Source organism: Plectrocnemia conspersa, unplaced genomic scaffold (genome assembly GCF_051122295.1).
Source record: "Plectrocnemia conspersa isolate PC_06_02 unplaced genomic scaffold, ASM5112229v1 ptg000001l, whole genome shotgun sequence".
NCBI classification, from domain to species: domain Eukaryota; kingdom Metazoa; phylum Arthropoda; class Insecta; order Trichoptera; family Polycentropodidae; genus Plectrocnemia; species Plectrocnemia conspersa.
This window is the reverse complement of record NW_028277165.1, coordinates 14,294,766-14,313,407: the sequence shown is the minus strand read 5'-3', so window position 1 is coordinate 14,313,407 and position 18,642 is coordinate 14,294,766. Positions and strand designations below refer to the sequence as shown.

Sequence of the window (18,642 nt, the reverse complement as noted above, 5' to 3'; positions counted from 1 at the left end):
CTTAAAACTATACGTGCTTTGGTATTTTAAGTTTACATATAAAATTTAAATTCTTTATATCATAGTCTGTGATGCTTTGGATTAGTGAGTTGGTGAGGTTACGCAAAATATTTTTATAGTATGTATTTTCTAGTGTACATGTAACATGGCAGTGTTTTTTGATAGTGGATATCTGTTGGCTATTATAAAGGTGATAATTTATATTTATTTAATTCCTCTCCGGTGCAGCTTTTGAAATATTTTTTTGCATTTATATTATTAGGCAAAAATAATATGGTTGTACAATAATGAAAATACGACAACTATGTTGTGTCGTAGAATATCAATTTAAAAAATTAAGCTATATCCTCCAAATATTTTATTCAATATTAAAATAGTATTTAAAGACTAAATCAATAATAAGAAGTACCACTTTTTTATTTGTTACTATTTCTAAATAACAATTCTTTATATATAGTTACACATCAGTTTCATGTTTTTATTATATTGTCAATTAATACAGCTAAATATTTAAATCTACTATTTCAAAATTACAATCCAATAATAAGTTTTTTTTTTATTTATTTATATGTGTAATATAAACAATATTGGTTCAAATTTATAATTAGTGGTTATTATTTTTACCATTTATTTATGAGATTTATATTTTTATCTAGAAGGAAATTGCTTACAAATGGTTTGTTCTAGAAATAATTAAATTATTCGGGCAAATTCCTAATTTTCTTAGAATAATTTTCTTAAAATAATAAAATAAGGGCCAGCTTGGACTTCGGGATTTTTCCGGGCGCCCGCAAGTAAAGGGGCCCTGCATACTGCCGTAAGGTTTAAATGCCATAAATTTTATGTATTCTATGAAGTAAAAATTATAATTAGAAGTACAAAAGAAATTATGTTTTATGATATTAAATTAATTAATATTTACTGAAAGCATGTTTATGCATTATTTATACTTTTTTTTCAGGGGCCCCCGCATATAATAGTTTCTCGAAGACTCCCAAAACCTCCAGCTAGCAATGCATGTAGTCATAGCAGAGTGCATGTAATATAGATAACAAATCATGCGTTCAAAATATACGTAAAGTTCCTAATAAAAATCTTCAAAAGTCAGTTAAATAACAATAACACTGCTACACTTATTAATGCTAAGGTTTAATTAGAGACGTAATTATTTCAGAAATATATATTTGCAAAATTTTATGTTAAAACACAAAAGCGAACATACTAAATTGTATAATGAATTTTTAATTAATAACCTCCAATAATATTGTATTTAATGTATATGGCCTTAAAAAGTTATGTTATGACACTAACTAATAAAATCTATCAAGTTTGACATATTTACAAACGTAGTTGGCGCGACTCTCGTTGACATTTATTTTCCTTCCAAAAGTGGCATAATACTTGAATAACCACAATATGAAGTTTCGAGCACTAATGATAGACCCAGTGTCGATGAGAGAATTTACAAGTATTTTTAATAACACCATTTATTATTTTACGTTAACATCATACTTATGTAAAATATAAATTATAGATACGGCCATTACATTGTCTAAGTTAAGTAAAGAATGCGTGATGAGACTCAAAACCGATAAATTATATTTCATTGTGTCTGATGAGCGTTGTGGACCCCGACCTCCGATTATATGGTGCGAACTAGATACGACTTCATTTTTCTCAGAATACTTATTGGAAGGCGTAACTTTAGATTCTAATAATATTTATTTCGCATTCAATACTGGTATATATCTTAAAATATTTAATTAAGTAATTTTACTTTATTTAATTGAATGTTTTTACTAGGCAATTTAGCAAGATCATTGACATCTTTGAAACAAAACGCTACATCTGCTAAATTTAAATTAACGGATAAGCTATGTCCTTGCCTTACGATAGAAATTGAATTGGTAATAATATCTCATAGAATATTCTTTATTATTATTTTATTTTCTCAATAAATATTTTTTTAGCCACTGGTAAATTCGTTGCATTCCAGACAGATGATGCACGATGTCCCTATTACTTTAATATCTAGATCAGCTTGGAAGGATTTCAGTGAACCGGCTACTCATGAATATAATGTAGTAATCTTGATCATATTTTTATAATAATATTTCTGTATTAATTATTGATTATATTATTTTAGATATCTTTTCAAATGCCGTCTCTTAAGCAAGTAAAAGCTGCAGTAGATCGGATGAAAAATTTGTCACCAGACTTAATACTCAAGGCTAATAATACAGGAGAGATGATTTTGCAGATAAAAACAGATTTAGTAACAGTTTCATCAAGATTTGAAAATTTGAACATCGAAAGTTCAAATGGTTTGTAATTATTTTATATTAGTACCCAAAATAAGTTGAACTTTTTTATACAATTTTACAAATATACACAATAAGGATATTATTGAATTTATATAAAAAATATGTATAAACTTAATGCCAACAATTCTTTCTTGTTGATGTTTTTTTAAAACTACTCCTCTGCATGAAGTATATAAAGAACTTTCATTTTTTCAGTATTTATTCACTCTGGGCCTAGGTAGCGAATAGAAATATTTATTTACTCAAATGTTTGAAAGTGATTTATTTGATAGCCAAATAAAAAACACAATATGTTTATCTCTTAATTTATTGAATGAACTAGAATAAACATATATTAAATTTGTATATGGTATTATAGCGTTCAAAATAAGTTTTCCAGTGCTTATACACTTGTAGAAAAAGATCAATTGACTTTCTTCTCGTCTCGTCACAAAAATGTGAAAACCACTGAGGGCAGTATAGGTCTGAGAGATCTGGCAGTATAGGTCTGAGTATCATGTTGCATCAATACCACGCTATTTAAATATTTTGCAGGTCAAAGATGGTTCTTGAGGATTGTAACTATAATTAGTGTTTCAAAATTACCCTTTGTTCGTTCCAAAAGTCAGCGTAACTTTTCCCACAGATCTTTGCTTGCACTTTTGAATTCTAACTGGTTGTAGTGAACCTAAATTTCTTCTCCAATAATAATTCTACCTAAAAAGCTATCAACCTATGTTTCAAAGTATCGCAATAGAGCTGGGAAAAAATTCACTGTGAAGAACTCTGATGTCACTACTTTGAGTGTAATAACTGGTAGAAAAGGGCACTACTGACCTTTCTAGTCCACTTGCAGGAGTGACAGACGAGTATCATCAACAGTATATGTGACACTGCTACCAATTTTGAAGAAAATGTGGACAGGGTTGGAGGTTTAAATTATGAACGCACTATTTAGCTTTTCATTTGATTCACCCTTTTATTATAATACAATTTAATTTTCTTAAAAATTGTGAGAATTCTAGCCCTTTTACAGTATTTAAAAAAGTACAATCATTATACATTTAAAAATAGATTTTTTGGTTATATTTGTATCCAGCTTTGCCTGTGTATTGTTCTTGGTTAAATCATATCCTTTATAACCTATTTTGAATGTTCCACTCGTGTCATTGCTACGTTGAACGACAAATTCTGAGAATTATAGTACAGATTTTCTCATATAGATAAATTTATATGAGAAAATCTTTATATTATATGTATAAATTGATAATATTTACGAAACATTTTTTATTTGTTTTAGATAATAAAGATACCGAAGAAGACAGTAGAGATGAAAAGAATTACATAGTATGCAGAATAGACATAAAAATGTTCTCACACATTCTTTCAGCGAATCAAACCATCTACACCAAAATGTTATGTTCCATGATTCATAAAAAGTTGTTGAATTTATTTTTCGAAAAAGAAGATCTGATGACCTTCCAATGTTTCTTACCAGCTATTATACATTAATTAATAAAATAAATAAAACAATTGTCGTAATAATTATTACAATATATTTTAATGATTCATACACTTGTATTGGAACAAAAATAATGTAATAAAAAATTACAAGTTTAATTTTAACGCAGTATAAGATAATAATAAATTCAATTATAAGTACGATGGAATGATCTTTTATTTTGTCTCTTCAGAGTGTTATGCATGGATGACAATTGACCTAGCTTATTCGATATCTGAGCTGTTTGCGTATCGATCCATTGCATTGAGGACATGTGAGCGTTAAGAATGCGTCCAATCTGCACAATCTACAATAAATGATAATAAGACATTAGATTTTTTAAATTTTTTATTAACAATAAGCAAAAGAGTAAATTTTACCGGATCGTTATTATCTTCCCTTCGGTTAGATTCATTCAAGTGTTCTATTATTTCTTTCAGATCTTCAGACATTTGTTTCAATTGAGTATCAATACCGTCAGCTAATCGATAACTGAAAACAATAAAAATAATTAATACAGAAATATAACATACGTAGAAAAAATTATATATATAAATTATTACGTGTGTTCTCTTTCAGGATCCGATATAACAACATTAGCCAATTCTTTTTCGAGCGGAACGAGCAGTTCTTCCAGCTCTCTTTGTTGTCCTAATATAAAGTCTAATTCATGGTCTAAGCTTTGTTGTTCATTTCTCACACTTTGAAGTGATTCATTCAAAGTCACAATCTAAAAATAAACTTGTGTTATTAATTAAAATTCACATGCCTAATATGATCGGTGTTAAAATAGAATCAAACCTTTTCGCCATTGACTATCAAAAGTTTATCCCAAGCGTTCACTTGAGTGGCCTGATTAATGAACAACTTCTCTTGTTCTTCTAATTCTAAAGACCATTTATTAATTGCGTCTTCTAACTGTCCAAAGTTCATCGACGTGACCGGGGCAGGTTGAATTGGCGCTGCTGTACTAGTCCTATTTCAAAAGTATATAAATAAAATACAAAAATATCTACATTGAATAAAAATTATAGATATATTTACGCAGTAGGTGCTGTCAAACTGCTAAGAGACGTGGCCGTAGAGGAAGTCGCCGGAACTGGAAGTTGAAAAGTAGGAACGGGTGCCGCACTACTGGGTACCGCTACGGCAGTTGTAGCCGGAAGCGATAAAGATGGAGCTACAGATGATACAGAAGATACGGGAGCAACCCCCAGTGTGATTCCTGAAAAATTATCAATTAATTGAAAAAAATGAGAAATAATAAATAACTTATTAATGGTTTAATTATTTTAACACAAAATGTATGTGGAATACCCTGGGACACTAAATTTTTTTAAAATAAATTAGAAAGTGTTATTATTATTTAAAAAATACATCATGGATTCTGTTGTCCTGGTGAAGAGCAACAATTGCAACTCTTTTTTCTGCCTCATTGTAGTAAGATTTTTATTTTTAACATTAAAGTTAGGTAAGATGATGCACGTCTGTCACTCCAGCAAGTGTACAAGTGGACTAGAAAGGTAAGTAGCAGACTTCTCGACAACCATAGAGGTGAACGAAATTTCATTACTTCTGGAGTGAGTCTTGATCATGATATTCTGCAGTATTTTAATAATGACATATTTCAAAAGCAGAAAGTAATAGCTCCCTTAGAAAAAGTGTGATTGTAGATGAAACCAGAGTTCATTACCAAGCCGGAAACCTAGAGCACTAGATGCCCAGTTACTGTTATCAGTACGACACGCGTAGATTTCTTTAACCTATTGCGGCGGAGTGACGAATCTGACTCGTCCTATGTAACCAATGCAAATCTAAAAATGACGCGCCTCATTCGTCATGTTTACATTCATTTGTAGAAACAAAGTAAACATATCTATCGAAAATAATAAAAAAGTAAACTTATCAACACTTTGTTTTGGTTTGAATCTAATGAAAAAAAATACTGTCTGAGTGGGTTAACAATCATCTTGAATCTGCAATCGAATCGACACTCTCATAATACAAATAACCTTCAGTTATAATACACAATTCAATATTTTTGTCAGTAGATATAAATAATGTTTAATATGTTAGATTTAAATTTATCCATATTATTACCACCGCCTAAGGGTTTCGGTTTTTCTGCGGTTGTCGTAGCTGCGATGACTGGAGCTGGTTGGGATGCCGGTACTTGAAATCCAGTGAAACTAGCAGGAGCAGATGTGGCAGTGTTAACAGCAGCGGAAACTGTAGGAGCCGCCGCCGTGCTCGCCGGAGCGAACGAGAAACCGGACGATTGAGCAGTCGACGGCTGCGAAGGACTGCCGAACGATGGCAGAGTAGCAAGTTTCGGAGCAGCAGTCACCGCAGCCGATACGGGGGCTATTGTTGCCGCCTGCAATGATTATTTCTATTTATTTGTAAATAACTTAAACAAATAAAAATAATGAAAGCCTACATACCGACGGAGATGCAAAGCTAGTGTTAGGAGATGCAAAACTGAAGCCGGATTGAGTTGCCGCCGTCGACGGTTGCGGTAACGCTCCAGTAGTGAAGCTGAGAACTGGCGCCACCGATGCGGCCGCAGTCGCAGGTCTAGTTAAGAGATTGGGAGTCGGCGAACCGAAGCCTATAGTCGACGAAGACGGATTAGCGACGCCGGCAGGGTTAGCGGACGTCGCCGGACTTGAAGTGCTAAATCCAAACATCGCAGTTGTAGGCGCTGGCGCAGTGGCGACTGTTCCAGGGCTGAAGTTGAACGATACACCACTTGTGGCAGGATTTGCAGGATTCGCTGGTGCGGCGGTTCCGAAGCCGATCGTCGGTTTCTGTGTGGTCGGACTCTGGCCGAAATTATATCCGGAAAAGTTAGGTGAAGCGCTGGTAGCTGCGGGTGCAGCGGTCTGTCCGAATGCAAATGAAGGCGTCGGTGAAGTTATGGAAGATTGTTGGGCAGGTTTCGGGGCTCCGAAACCGAATCCAGCGCTCAATGGAGCCGCACTGGTAGCAGGCGCTGCAGTTTGGCCGAAAGTCGGTGCCGTTTGCCCGAACGAAGGTGTAGCCGTCTGCCCGAATGCGGGCGCTGCGGTCTGTCCGAAAGTCGGTGCAGTCGTTTGTCCGAACGCCGGAGTAGTCGTCTGCCCGAACGCAGGTGGATTAGTTTGCCCGAAAGCCGGAGCGGCCGTTTGTCCGAACGTAGGAGCAGCGGTTTGACCGAACGCGGGAGCGGCTGCAGTCTGTCCAAATAAGCCGGGACTGGTAGCTTGTCCGAACGTGTTGGTAGCGGCCTGCTGTCCGAACTGTCCTACCGTAGGAGCGGCGGAAGTAGTCGATGCCGTCGAACTACCGAACGTCGGCCAAGCGGTGGTGGCCGGTTTTGCACCGAAATTGACCAAACCGCCGCCGGATTGAGTTTGGGGACTTGCGCCGAATAAGACGGCGGTTTGACCGGTCTGTCCAAAGTTAAAGCCGGTGGAAGGCTGAGCCGCTGGAGGCGACTGGGCGCCGAAGATCGACGATTGTCCAGGTTGCGTTCCGGGGCCGAATGAGAAATTCGCAGTCGACGGTGACGCACCGAACATCGAAGGAGCGCTCGTGGTTGCCGTCGGAGCGGCGCCAAAAACGCCACCTGGTTTCGCTGAAATACAATTTCAATAATGTATAAACAATAATTTGAGGTTATGTTTTTAAAATGTTATAGAGCTCACCCATTCCTGCAGCAGCTCCGAATGAAGACTTGTTGGCAGCATTAGCGCTGAAATTGTAGCTCATCTTTCCTTATCTATAGAACCTATGCGTAATTAACGGACCGACGCAGCAAAACAATGTCGGCGGCTGCCAGTGCATATATCGACAGTGTTGCCACAGTGTAAATGTCTTACTCCGAAATAATTACGATATTTCACCAAAATTAAAAAAAAAATACTTTTGCTATTATTTATCTAAAACGCAATAAGTTGTTTTAAAAATACATATATATTGAACACACGATTCGTGTGTCATTTTAGAAAAAAAATCTATGTAATTCCTATATGATATATTATTTTAAAGTCCGGACCGACCATTTATAGTTAATTAATGTATATATTTTTTTAATTTCACAATTAAAAAGTAGTGACTATAGAAAGCATTAACATGTACTAATAAAAAACTGAAAAAATGAAAATATATAAAAAAACGTTATGAATTATTTATTTAATGGAAAATTAATATAAACCAAAATAAAACTGAAGCAAAATTTTTTCAACCCGCAGACAACCCCTGCCACCTCTTAAAAGTAAACAATGAAAAATTATTAAATGAAGGACGAGCGTCAAACACCTTGGCATACATCTAAATTTAAAGTTTAAATTTATTAAGCATATCGCGGAAGTCATGTCCTTGCTTGCTGCCATTGCGACAGGAACGTTATTTTAGCCTAGCAATCCGGGCATTTTATTACTTTATGCATTTTGACACTCAGATCTGTGCCAAACAAAACACGATATACGCGTATTTTATTATCAGAACAAAAGTTACACTTACGTCTTCATCCAATATTACGGGTACTACTGGCGAAGACAATAGAGAAAGATTTTCGGGGCAAAAGTTTTCTTGAATAATTATGCCGTTGACTCTCGCGGTTTATTCAAATAAACGTTCTCCTGTCCTTCAATTACACTTTTATTTTTACTAAATCTACCGATAAGAGGCTTATGAGATTATTAATTACATAAGATGTTTCATATTAAGTGATTCTTGCAAGATATATTGATTTTCGGATGTTAATTGATAAACTATATAAGTGATGATAATAATATAAATTATTGAACACTGAAACATGGTGAGAGGTTAATACAGCAGATAATAGGCTTATAATAATACAGAAGCAACGGAGATAACGTAAATAAGAATACAATATAATAAAGAAGATACTTAAATGTTAGTGGTTACAATATAAGGACAAAAAATAAGGGATTGAGTACTAACATAAATATATTTGTTTAACAATCTGAAACCATGTCTAAAGCAATATATGCTTTGACCTATATTCTTACCTAAAATTGCAGGTGCTCCGTCGGTTGTTACATTTACAAGTTTGTTCAATATTGTGAAGTGCATTCTTGATATCGACACCACGAATTGATTGTTTGAGTGTTACTTAATCGAGGATTTCTTCTTTCATGATTATTTCTGTAGAAACATAGCTGCGGATTATTTTGTATATCTGTAGTTTACAAATCATTTTTCAACTTCAATATATTATATATATTTACATACATAAATACATACACATGAATACATTTATTTTTTGGACCGTTTAGTGATCATTAAATGGATATTAATGTGTAAATTATATTAAATTTGCGATAAATAATGCGGTTAAAATGTTTAATGTATTTATTCAGAAAAATTTACATTGAAAAACTACATTAGCTAAACAGTAATAAATAATAAACACTAAACTGACTAAATGAATTGACACACATGCTTTTTCGATATAATATATTTCACTAACACAATAAATACTTCTACACATTCACGTTCTATTATTTATTTCAAATACGAATAGGAAAAATTGAGAAATTCAATATTCGTTAAAAAAATAGCAAGTTCGTACAAATTTCGTTAGCTTATTGAATAGTATCTTAGTAAAATTTATTTCATGGAGAGCCGAAATTTAGCTCTATATTTTTAAACTTTTCAGAGAATTTTTATAAATGCATATTTACAATGTAATCTGTGCATTGTCAATTTCTAGATATATTAAATAACATGCAATGGAATTATTGAAATTTTCAATATAAATTTACAAATATTACACAATGACTGCCTTTTGCGATTACGTTAGGTATATAGTATATTTTTTGTAAAAATCTAAGCTAAGTGTATACAACATAAATATCTTATTATTATGTATGTACAATACATTAAATAAAATAATGATATCACAAGTAAATAACGAAATAAAATTTGATGTAAGTAATGCATTTTTAAATAAAACATTTTATTTGATTGATTTAGTTATTGATGATAATTTAAAAAATCTTATAAATTAAATAAATTTAATCAGTCAAAATTTTGCATTAAATAGAAAACATAAGTACATTGTTAAAATAGCAGGTAAATGAGGTAGAATATAATAAGTAATAATAAATATTTAATCGATTATAATATTATTTACAATATGTAATTCTATTATAAATGCTTCGTGTATTTAAATATTTAAATCACATTTCTATACGAATAAATATACATTCTAAAAAATTAAGTAACACATTTATAATTGATGCTAACGTTAGATTTTAATTATAATAGGAAATAATTACAAATGTACAAACATAATCAATTCAACGCTGTACTAATACTAATATAATAATACTTATATACATTTACGACTAATATTAAAAATCTTGACTGCTTTTTATTACTAATATTATCAAATATTCACAACATATATATGTACATTTTTCAGAGGAAGAGATATGTACACCGTGCGCCATATATTAGTTTATATAATTATTTTTCAATCAGGGCGGTTCTCAAAATGTGGGCCGCGGTTCGGACGTTAATACAAGAGTGATTCCGAGGAATTTCGCCAAATTGATTATAATTCGCAATAGGTCTCGGAATTATCGTATTGCAAATTGGCACACACACGTTCGGTAGTAATATTATAGAAACAGTGTCCGTCGTTAATTGCAGATGTGCTCGTCTTTTTTATATCTACACCGTTCGCACACGACATTACAACACCATACGAATTTACAGCGACATTTCTCGTCTGCTTCGCGAACCCTCGTCTGATATCCTCGGTCGCAGCACAACAGTTGGCAACTATCAGATCCGAGACTGGATCGGTTGCAGATGCGGCCATGTGTGCCAAGAATGTCCAAACTGGGGAAAATATACAATAGAAATGTTTAGAATACGTAGCAGAGATCGATTATAATTAGGCGTAGTCGAAGACTTTTATTAGCTGTAATGATCAGAGTAGTGTTTATCATATTAAAAATGTTATAAAAACTAGCATAAGTGATATTTTTTATGCGTTTTCAATAACTTTATTTTGCTTCTCTTTTCACTATTGTAAGATTAAAATGTTTATTTTAAAGTTTAATTTTCACTGTATATTAACTGAATGCATATTGCTTTTTACCAGAGGCGTAAGATTTAGATTTTAAAGTTTTATTGGTTCTCGAAAATGCACCAGGGCAGCTGCACGTAGAACATCCAAATGTGCAGATAGTGTTTCAATGCAGCGAGCATTATTCAGCCATTATTTATAATTAAAAAAAAAAACATTAGGAGAACATATCAATGTATTGTGGATGACATTTGAAAAACATTTTCTATTTTGAACTATTTAAATCATTCATCTGCCATTTCTGAAATAAGATTTAAATTCTTGCTGGAAAATCAGAATGGACTGGATGTGTAACAGTTAGTGTATTTTTTCGAGAATTTCTTGAGAAATTTATAAATCATGTTTCATTATATAAAATTTAATTTCTACATATAACGAACGATAAACGGCATTAGAAAAATTGTGAAGATTTTTAAATATTTTCACGTACGAAATGCTATTTTAAAAAAATATATATTTTAAGTTTTTGAAAAAAATATTGAAACTCATTTTAGACGTGAAAACTAGAGGAAACACAATAGAGGCAATGTTAGACCGCTCTTTACGAATAAGCAACAAGTTATAAACGCTCTAAGTGACCTACATTTCAGTGATATGTGGAACGAAGAGTATTTAATTATTGCTAAAGAGGAACTGAAAATTTTACAGTCAGAGTATTTTAGTAGAGAAGAGGGTACACAATTGGCAGTCAAAAAGGTCTTAATTTTTTTGTTAAAATATCAGTTCTGAGCTAAGCTCAAACTTTCAACAGACAAAGAGAAACTAAATGATGGAAAAAATCAGACATTAATTTCATTAATTAAACATGTGCAAAATACGGAATCTTTCACGAATCAGAAAAAGGACGACTTCTTTCGTAATTCTTCAATAGCAAAAATATGTAAAATGGGGAAATAAATTATTCGCATATTATTTAATGGCTCGATGAATTCTAAGGACCCTCGCGACTTCATTGAATCATTAGAATTCATTGAAAAAAATTATAGCTTATTATAATAATTAGAGAAAGAAATTTCTTTCAGCCTTATAGAGAGTAGTGTAAGAAAACCAACATCTTACGGATTAATGGAGAAAGAATTCGAAATATTTTACTTGACGAGCAAGATAACAAATAATTAACAGCGTTTATTTGAAGCCTTTTTGTCGATTAAACCAGCATCAACACAAAAATATGAATTTTTCCACGGCCGAAAATCTTAATAAACAACAAAAAAACCACCAGGATGTCCGATATTAATTCATACATATAATAATAATAATTTATAAATGTTTTACTATTCTTACAGTTGTTTTATATTAAAATTATATACTATTATAATATTATTAATATGCTTAAATCGAAAAATAACAAAAAAACGATAACAGTAAATATACATATGTACCATAAACATACATATAAAAATATCTGTAATACTTTTCGAGAATTCTCGAGAAATTTGAGAAGTGTAAGAAAAATATAATGAAGTGATAATTAGCTTTTAAATTCCATCACGAGCTTAAGAATTGTATGTCTGGATATCAGAAACCGCATAAAAAATACTCATCGAATTAAGAAAATCATCACAAATTTAAATCATTGAATACTTTCTTATGGGAAAAATTCAACAACGATAATAAAGATAACGCTAATTCTAATTATGAAGAAGCATTGTCGTTAACTGTATAATCTGATGTGCATATTATCTCTTTTACAGATGAAAAAGATTTTGCACTAAATGGCAAATCTTGTCGATAATTCTGATGAAAATATGTAATAAAAAATGCTACTTTTAACAAAAATTATTTAGGTTTTTTAGACCTTATTATTTTCCTGAAATTTTGAATCAACTATTTTTATGCGATTCTGTTTTTTAACTCACTGTCTTAGAGTTACGCGGTTTTGGAAAATTATGGAACGCATCTAATTTTATAACGTAATTTTTTTATCCGGTATCCTGTGGATATCCGGTATGTAAATTAAACTTATTGTTTGGTTAAAGTTTGGATTAAGTTAAGACTAAAGTTTTTATGTCAAATTGGTTTTAACATTCACATATATGCGCTATATATGGAGATACTGTTAGTTTGTATTCGAAGAGCTTTTTACGCTGTAAAAGATATATGTTAGCATAATAATAAATCACTAAAATACATCATATTTTTAAGTAACTCTATTATTACGAACTAAACATAAGAAAAGGTGACTCATGATCGCAAGTACCAGATAATATAGTAAACGTCTCATAAAAATAGAAATATGATTTAAGGTACTGATGTACATTTATAATTCATTATTATTATATTGTTAATTAAAAACGCTATCTGCATATTTGTTTATAATGTCTTTAAATTTGATAGTATAATATGACAATTAAGATCAACGGTTACTAAGCAACTATTTTTCATCGAACCTAATATGCATCTGACAGGTGAGAAAAATATTTTAAGAGTTTTCATAGACGAGGAATAGGCATTGCATGATTGGATGTATCTAGCATTGAACTCTGGTGATGTCGTTTGTCTCCCTGTGGTGTATCAGAACCGAAGCAAAAATAAATAGGCCCATAAAATCAAAAATGTTTCCGTTGCTAAGGACATAAGGTTGATAATCACTAATATAAATAATTGTAAATACTTTTCATTCGCCTCGCAATAGTTGGGAGAATCCTCCAGGAACACCAAATCCGTCTTATTCGGTTTCTTCATGTCTGGATGCACTGGTCGCAGCTTCTTTATCTTCCTCCCCCTCTTTCTGTCCACCACCTATAATAAGCAAGTGAAGTTTAATTTTTAAAAATATATATTATTTTGACAAATACGTACCTTTACTCTGGAAGCACCCTCGTAGTGTTTTATGATTGCATCCCCCACAACGCGAAAATCTGGCAATTTGCGCCAACAGACACGGATCGAGCACGACCCAGACATACCATGGCATTTGCATACCCTTTGCATTCTAGATCTGATCGCCTGATACAAGCACAATTAACGTTTACATCCATTTTAATATAAATTTTAATAATGAAAATAATCAATACCCTTCTTCCAGCTTCGTTGTTGTGCAGATTAACAAGTCCGACGGAAGATTCTCGGCTTTCTTTAGAATCTACAAAATCTCTGCTGAACGATTCGCCGTAATGTATGTCCTAATTAGAAAAAAATACATATATAATATATATCTTATAAAAAATATTTTATTGACAGACTTAAATAAGAGGGTTATATTTTATATAGGGTTATTAGAGGAATACTTCCTATTACTTCCAGTAAGCTTCATAAACATTTAAAATAATAAATATATGGCAGTAAAAATGTATACTGTGTACAGTGGCTTTCTACACAAAAAAATAACCTCAAAACGCGAATTGACAAAAGAGCGCAGGACAATAGCGCTAAAAAAATAAAAGTAAAAATGTTTTTGAAAAAAAAAGAAAAGTAAAGTTTTTGAAAAAAAAAATTTCAGCGTTTAATAAAATTTTGAACGAAAATTTCGCATTTAATATCTGTATCTATTGTATTAAGCATAAAAGAATGCACTGTTAATTTAATTTAAAGAAAATATAAAAAATTATTTGATCAAGAAATTTTAGATTTTTTTCTTTATAAATTGTGATACTTTTTATATATTTTTTAAGGTTTAAGTCGCATTCTAAATATTTATGTACAATCTACTTCTATGTGAAACTTTGCTGCAGTTGTCGGCAAATGTCGATTTTGTATTGCCTTAATTATTATTTCATTTATATTTATATAAGATACCTAGTTTGCCAGTGAGAATAGTGAAAATTTCAAATACTCTTTGATTGCCGCGCTTTTTGTAAGATCTAAATATTTTTGTGCAAATAACCAATTGCCCAATAAAAATGTATCAATGATGGAGTTAGACCTGGATTTGAAATTTTTGTCACAGTAGCAAAAGCCAATTTATCGGATCTCGGCAAGCAAAGTGTTAAATTTTATTTACACGGCAGTTCACTGGCGTTAATTTATATGGCTTCAACATATTTAAATAATTTCTTAGTAGTTATAAAGCATTTTTGTAACTTTTTTAATTTTATTATACTTGTGAGATAAAAATTATTATTTATGTTATACGTATAGCAAAGTTTTTTATTTAATATTTCTTCTATTTAATCTGAAAAAATAGTTTCAATTAAAAAAAATCGTACTAGCTTGTAATTTTCAAGGGTTGATAATAAATTATGAACGGTTTTAGTTTGTTTTCTTAAATTATATCTTGAATTCATATTTTTTATTATATTGTAGCTAATATAAAATTGTAAATATAAAAATGGTTATAAACCAGTACCATCTACTTAGTATGTGTGTTAAAGTATTTATATTATTGAAATAAACCATATTTAAAAAAAGTTTTGACACATTAGTATCTGTCCTACGTACATATACATGTAATATTACCATATCATTATAAATCATACATAAACTCCATCAAAAAGAGCGAATTAATTTTTAACTTCTTTGAAAGCATGTCTTATAACTTTGGTGGTATTATCGATGTAAGTAATCAGGCGCGTTTTAAAGAGGCATAAAAATTAAATATCAATAAAAGTACCGTTGGAAAAAAGTGACACAGTAGAATCTAAGCCTAAAGTCACACAAGAAACCATAAAACCCAGATTTTTAGAAAATATTGTGAAGATACAAGCTAGTAAAAATAGACGCGATTTTTACTCGATTAGTAACACTGGTATCATATTATAGTATATCAGGTCTCTGTTACAACAACGTTATGTTTGCAGTGTATGTTCAAAATGACCATTTAAATACATATAATTTTGGAAAAGTAGATGTATTTAAAACAAACGAAAGAACTTGATACTGAAATATATCATATTTAGCGTAACGAAGAATTAAAATGCGGTATAATAATAGTATCATGAATTTAATATTTAAAAACGATAGCAATTTAAAAACACTAAAGTCCATATGTGATTCGAACCCAGGTCTTACAGGTTAATAGTCAGCGACTCGTGCCGCACAATATAATATACGTGAATAGACATTTTTAAACTTAACAATCTAGAGTCAATATGAAGTTTTAAAATAACAAAATAAATTATTTACCTCAGAACATCCACCCCACTGCCAATTTCTCGGCGTTTTCTTCCTGACTCGATTGTCACAAGAGCAATCGTTTAATTCGCCACGTGAACAAGAACGAGTGATAGCCCAGGCCACCGAAGCTGAAGATACCGCATATATAAAAGCAGATTCTCTACTGCCTAAAACAAATTCACGATTACTTAAATTCGCTATTTAGATACTTCAACAACTCTTAAGTAAAATACTTACTGACTGACATAACGCCACCGAAGATGTTAGTAGAATTTTCAACAGTGCTGCAGTTCCATCTTCTATGCTTAAACTGATGTTGGCATTCATCTATGCCTATACGGGCACCTTGAGATAAGCTCTAAAAGTATATTATAAATTAATAAAACGTTATATATACAATGTAAATAATGCAACTTACCGCCATAATCTTTTCAGACAATCCACACAGCTGCTTCTGCTTCTCTCCCAAAAAATCGAGTTTCTGACAATTCTCTTTGTAAGTAGATGGAGATGGACTCAATATAATCCCGCTCCCTAAAGATTGCGGCACTCCTAGGTTCCTGAAATTTTTATGAAACAATAATTTTATTTCATTCTACGTTGATAGTGGTGGAGGTTTTTTTTTAGAAATTTGCCTACGGGCGGCAGGTGCTATTCAAAATCCATGCATTTAGATTGCTACACAGAATTGTATTTTGAATACAGACGAATACCATAAATGCGGTACGTGATCATAGACACAAGGAGTCCCATACCCAGGTCTTTGACCAATACCGAAGAAAGGCATGTGCATGGAAAACGTTTTCGACACAGGATTGTTCACCTCAACCCCCAGATACAAAAAATAGATATGAGGGTGGTATCAATAATTCTGGTCTCCCTCTCTCGACAGTTATTATGTGCGCTTTGATTTAAATTTCGTTCAGCGTTTCAAATCCAATATTGGAAGGCATATATTTGACTGTTTTTTGCACATTATCTACCTTATTGCGGCTAGACTACTAAATTCAAAAGGAATCCACGCGAAAAGTATACGTAACGATTATATAATGTCTTGAACGACTTGTAATAAATTTAGATAGAATCTCTGTATATTTATGAGATTTGGAATGAATCTAAATATAAAAATAATAGGCTCTAAAAAACCAATGAACAAATATTCGCCATTTTAATAAAACAAATATAAATTTGGATTTGGACAGCTTTTCATTGAAATATTGCATTTTAAATAATTTTTAGTATTACAACTGTTTGAAAACACTAAATTATGATTGATTAAAAAAATCAGATGATGCAAATTAGCACAATCAACAGCAAAGCTTATCGACAATTTATTAAAATTATTAACAGGTAAAAATTCACTAAAATTGAACCTCAAGTAATATTTAATACATTTCGTTAATTACTGTGAAATTATATATAACTAAAATACAGGATTATATGTTATGAGATTCAATCAAAACCTCTAAAAATAAAAATAAAATTATATTCGTTAAAAATTCAACGGGAAAATAACATTACTTACAAAATAGATATAAAAGTAAAAAAAATACAAGACTTTGTCGATAATCACATAAAAGTTGATTAAACGAAAATAATACTTGTATGCAAAGTAATATTTATTTATTGTAAACATTAACCTAATGTAATGGGGTAAACACAATCAACAACTACTAAGTAAGTAGTGAGACAGCAGACAGAAATCATATATGGGTGTACTACAAAAATAAAGATTTCCATGTTACTTGAAAGCAGAGCGGAAAATAAAATAATGTTTATTGTAAGGAATCAACTTAAGTAATGTTATCGGCATAGAAAATGGATGTAAAAAATTATTATGCAGTATTTACGTATTTACGTATTAGCATATTTACGTATTCTACAATATTTACATAACATGAAATATATAAGAATGCGAGATATGTATTTTTTGAAACTAAAAATTATTGATATATCCTAAAATAAGTATTAAAATAAGATTATATAAATAAAGTTTTAGAAAAAAAATATGTTTTTACGCAATTAAAATTTTTTTACTTACTCCGAAAAACTGATCAAAATAATGAGAAATATAAGAATATATTTCATTGTGCTCTGGCCACTGATATAAAAAAAAACTGGAGACATCAAGAAACGGTCTATCAAAGAAGATGATTTTCTAGACTTTTTGTTCCAAAAGAAAAATGATTTGGCGTCCGTATTTTCAAAAATATTTTTTCGGCAAAGAAAAAATAAATGCTACAAAATGGTTTTCATACACAGTCATCTTATTGATTTTTATTAGTACTCGTAAACAACACAATAAAGTCAGCGTATAAAGTATTTTTAGAAGAACTTGAATGTAAGGAAGATTGTTTAAAAGCTTCTTATTGCTTAAAATACATAACATACATAAATGGATAATTAGTTATATATGTCGGGAGCTCAAGTCAAAATTTGCACAGCTTGTTTATAATATATATAATATATAAAAAAATATATCAAGACGATAATGTATTCAATATCTTCAGAAAAAATGTTGGATTTTTTCGTAAAATTCACAAGCATGTAACAATATAAAATCATTAAGCAATATTTAACAATATTTCATAGCATAAACTAAGCAATAAGAATGAATGGAGATTATTTTTTATAATCAATATATAAATAAAATAATAATATCAATATCGGGACTG

The 18,642-nt window shown here is 31.1% G+C and overlaps 3 protein-coding genes across 4 annotated transcripts in view; 1 reads left to right on the top strand and 2 right to left on the bottom strand.

The window, feature by feature from the left end:
• The first annotated feature begins 1,297 nt into the window (after positions 1 to 1,297).
• Positions 1,298 to 3,968, top strand: Hus1-like (Hus1-like checkpoint clamp component). Its single transcript, XM_088185103.1, has 6 exons — positions 1,298 to 1,468; positions 1,535 to 1,741; positions 1,804 to 1,907; positions 1,971 to 2,081; positions 2,147 to 2,324; positions 3,604 to 3,968. Exons 1-6 carry the CDS (start codon positions 1,417 to 1,419, stop codon positions 3,813 to 3,815), a joined length of 864 nt encoding a protein of 287 aa, XP_088041229.1. The 5' UTR covers positions 1,298 to 1,416; the 3' UTR covers positions 3,816 to 3,968.
• LOC148238938 (uncharacterized) lies at positions 3,845 to 7,640 on the bottom strand. Of its 2 annotated transcripts, none has more exons than XM_088185079.1 (8): positions 7,494 to 7,640; positions 6,249 to 7,423; positions 5,905 to 6,181; positions 4,849 to 5,029; positions 4,606 to 4,780; positions 4,368 to 4,534; positions 4,185 to 4,296; positions 3,845 to 4,111 (listed from the first exon to the last, which is right to left on the bottom strand). In XM_088185079.1, the coding sequence occupies exons 1-8, from the start codon at positions 7,555 to 7,557 to the stop codon at positions 3,953 to 3,955; spliced, it is 2,310 nt and encodes a 769-aa protein (XP_088041205.1). In that variant the 5' UTR covers positions 7,558 to 7,640; the 3' UTR covers positions 3,845 to 3,952. The 2 variants fall into 2 exon arrangements, with proteins under 2 accessions (XP_088041205.1, XP_088041214.1); XM_088185088.1 differs by having other exon boundaries at positions 5,908 to 6,181.
• Positions 7,641 to 9,147: 1,507 nt separating this feature from the next.
• Positions 9,148 to 18,642, bottom strand: part of LOC148238937 (protein Wnt-4-like) — a 65,176-nt gene continuing 55,681 nt past the window's right edge. The window contains exons 2-8 of the mRNA XM_088183125.1: positions 16,386 to 16,527; positions 16,205 to 16,325; positions 15,977 to 16,134; positions 13,930 to 14,037; positions 13,715 to 13,861; positions 13,527 to 13,654; positions 9,148 to 10,662 (exon numbers count right to left, since the gene is read on the bottom strand). Coding sequence (XP_088039251.1) covers positions 10,461 to 10,662; positions 13,527 to 13,654; positions 13,715 to 13,861; positions 13,930 to 14,037; positions 15,977 to 16,134; positions 16,205 to 16,325; positions 16,386 to 16,527 — 1,006 coding nt within the window. The 3' untranslated portion in view covers positions 9,148 to 10,460. The remainder of the gene's footprint in view (positions 10,663 to 13,526; positions 13,655 to 13,714; positions 13,862 to 13,929; positions 14,038 to 15,976; positions 16,135 to 16,204; positions 16,326 to 16,385; positions 16,528 to 18,642) is intronic.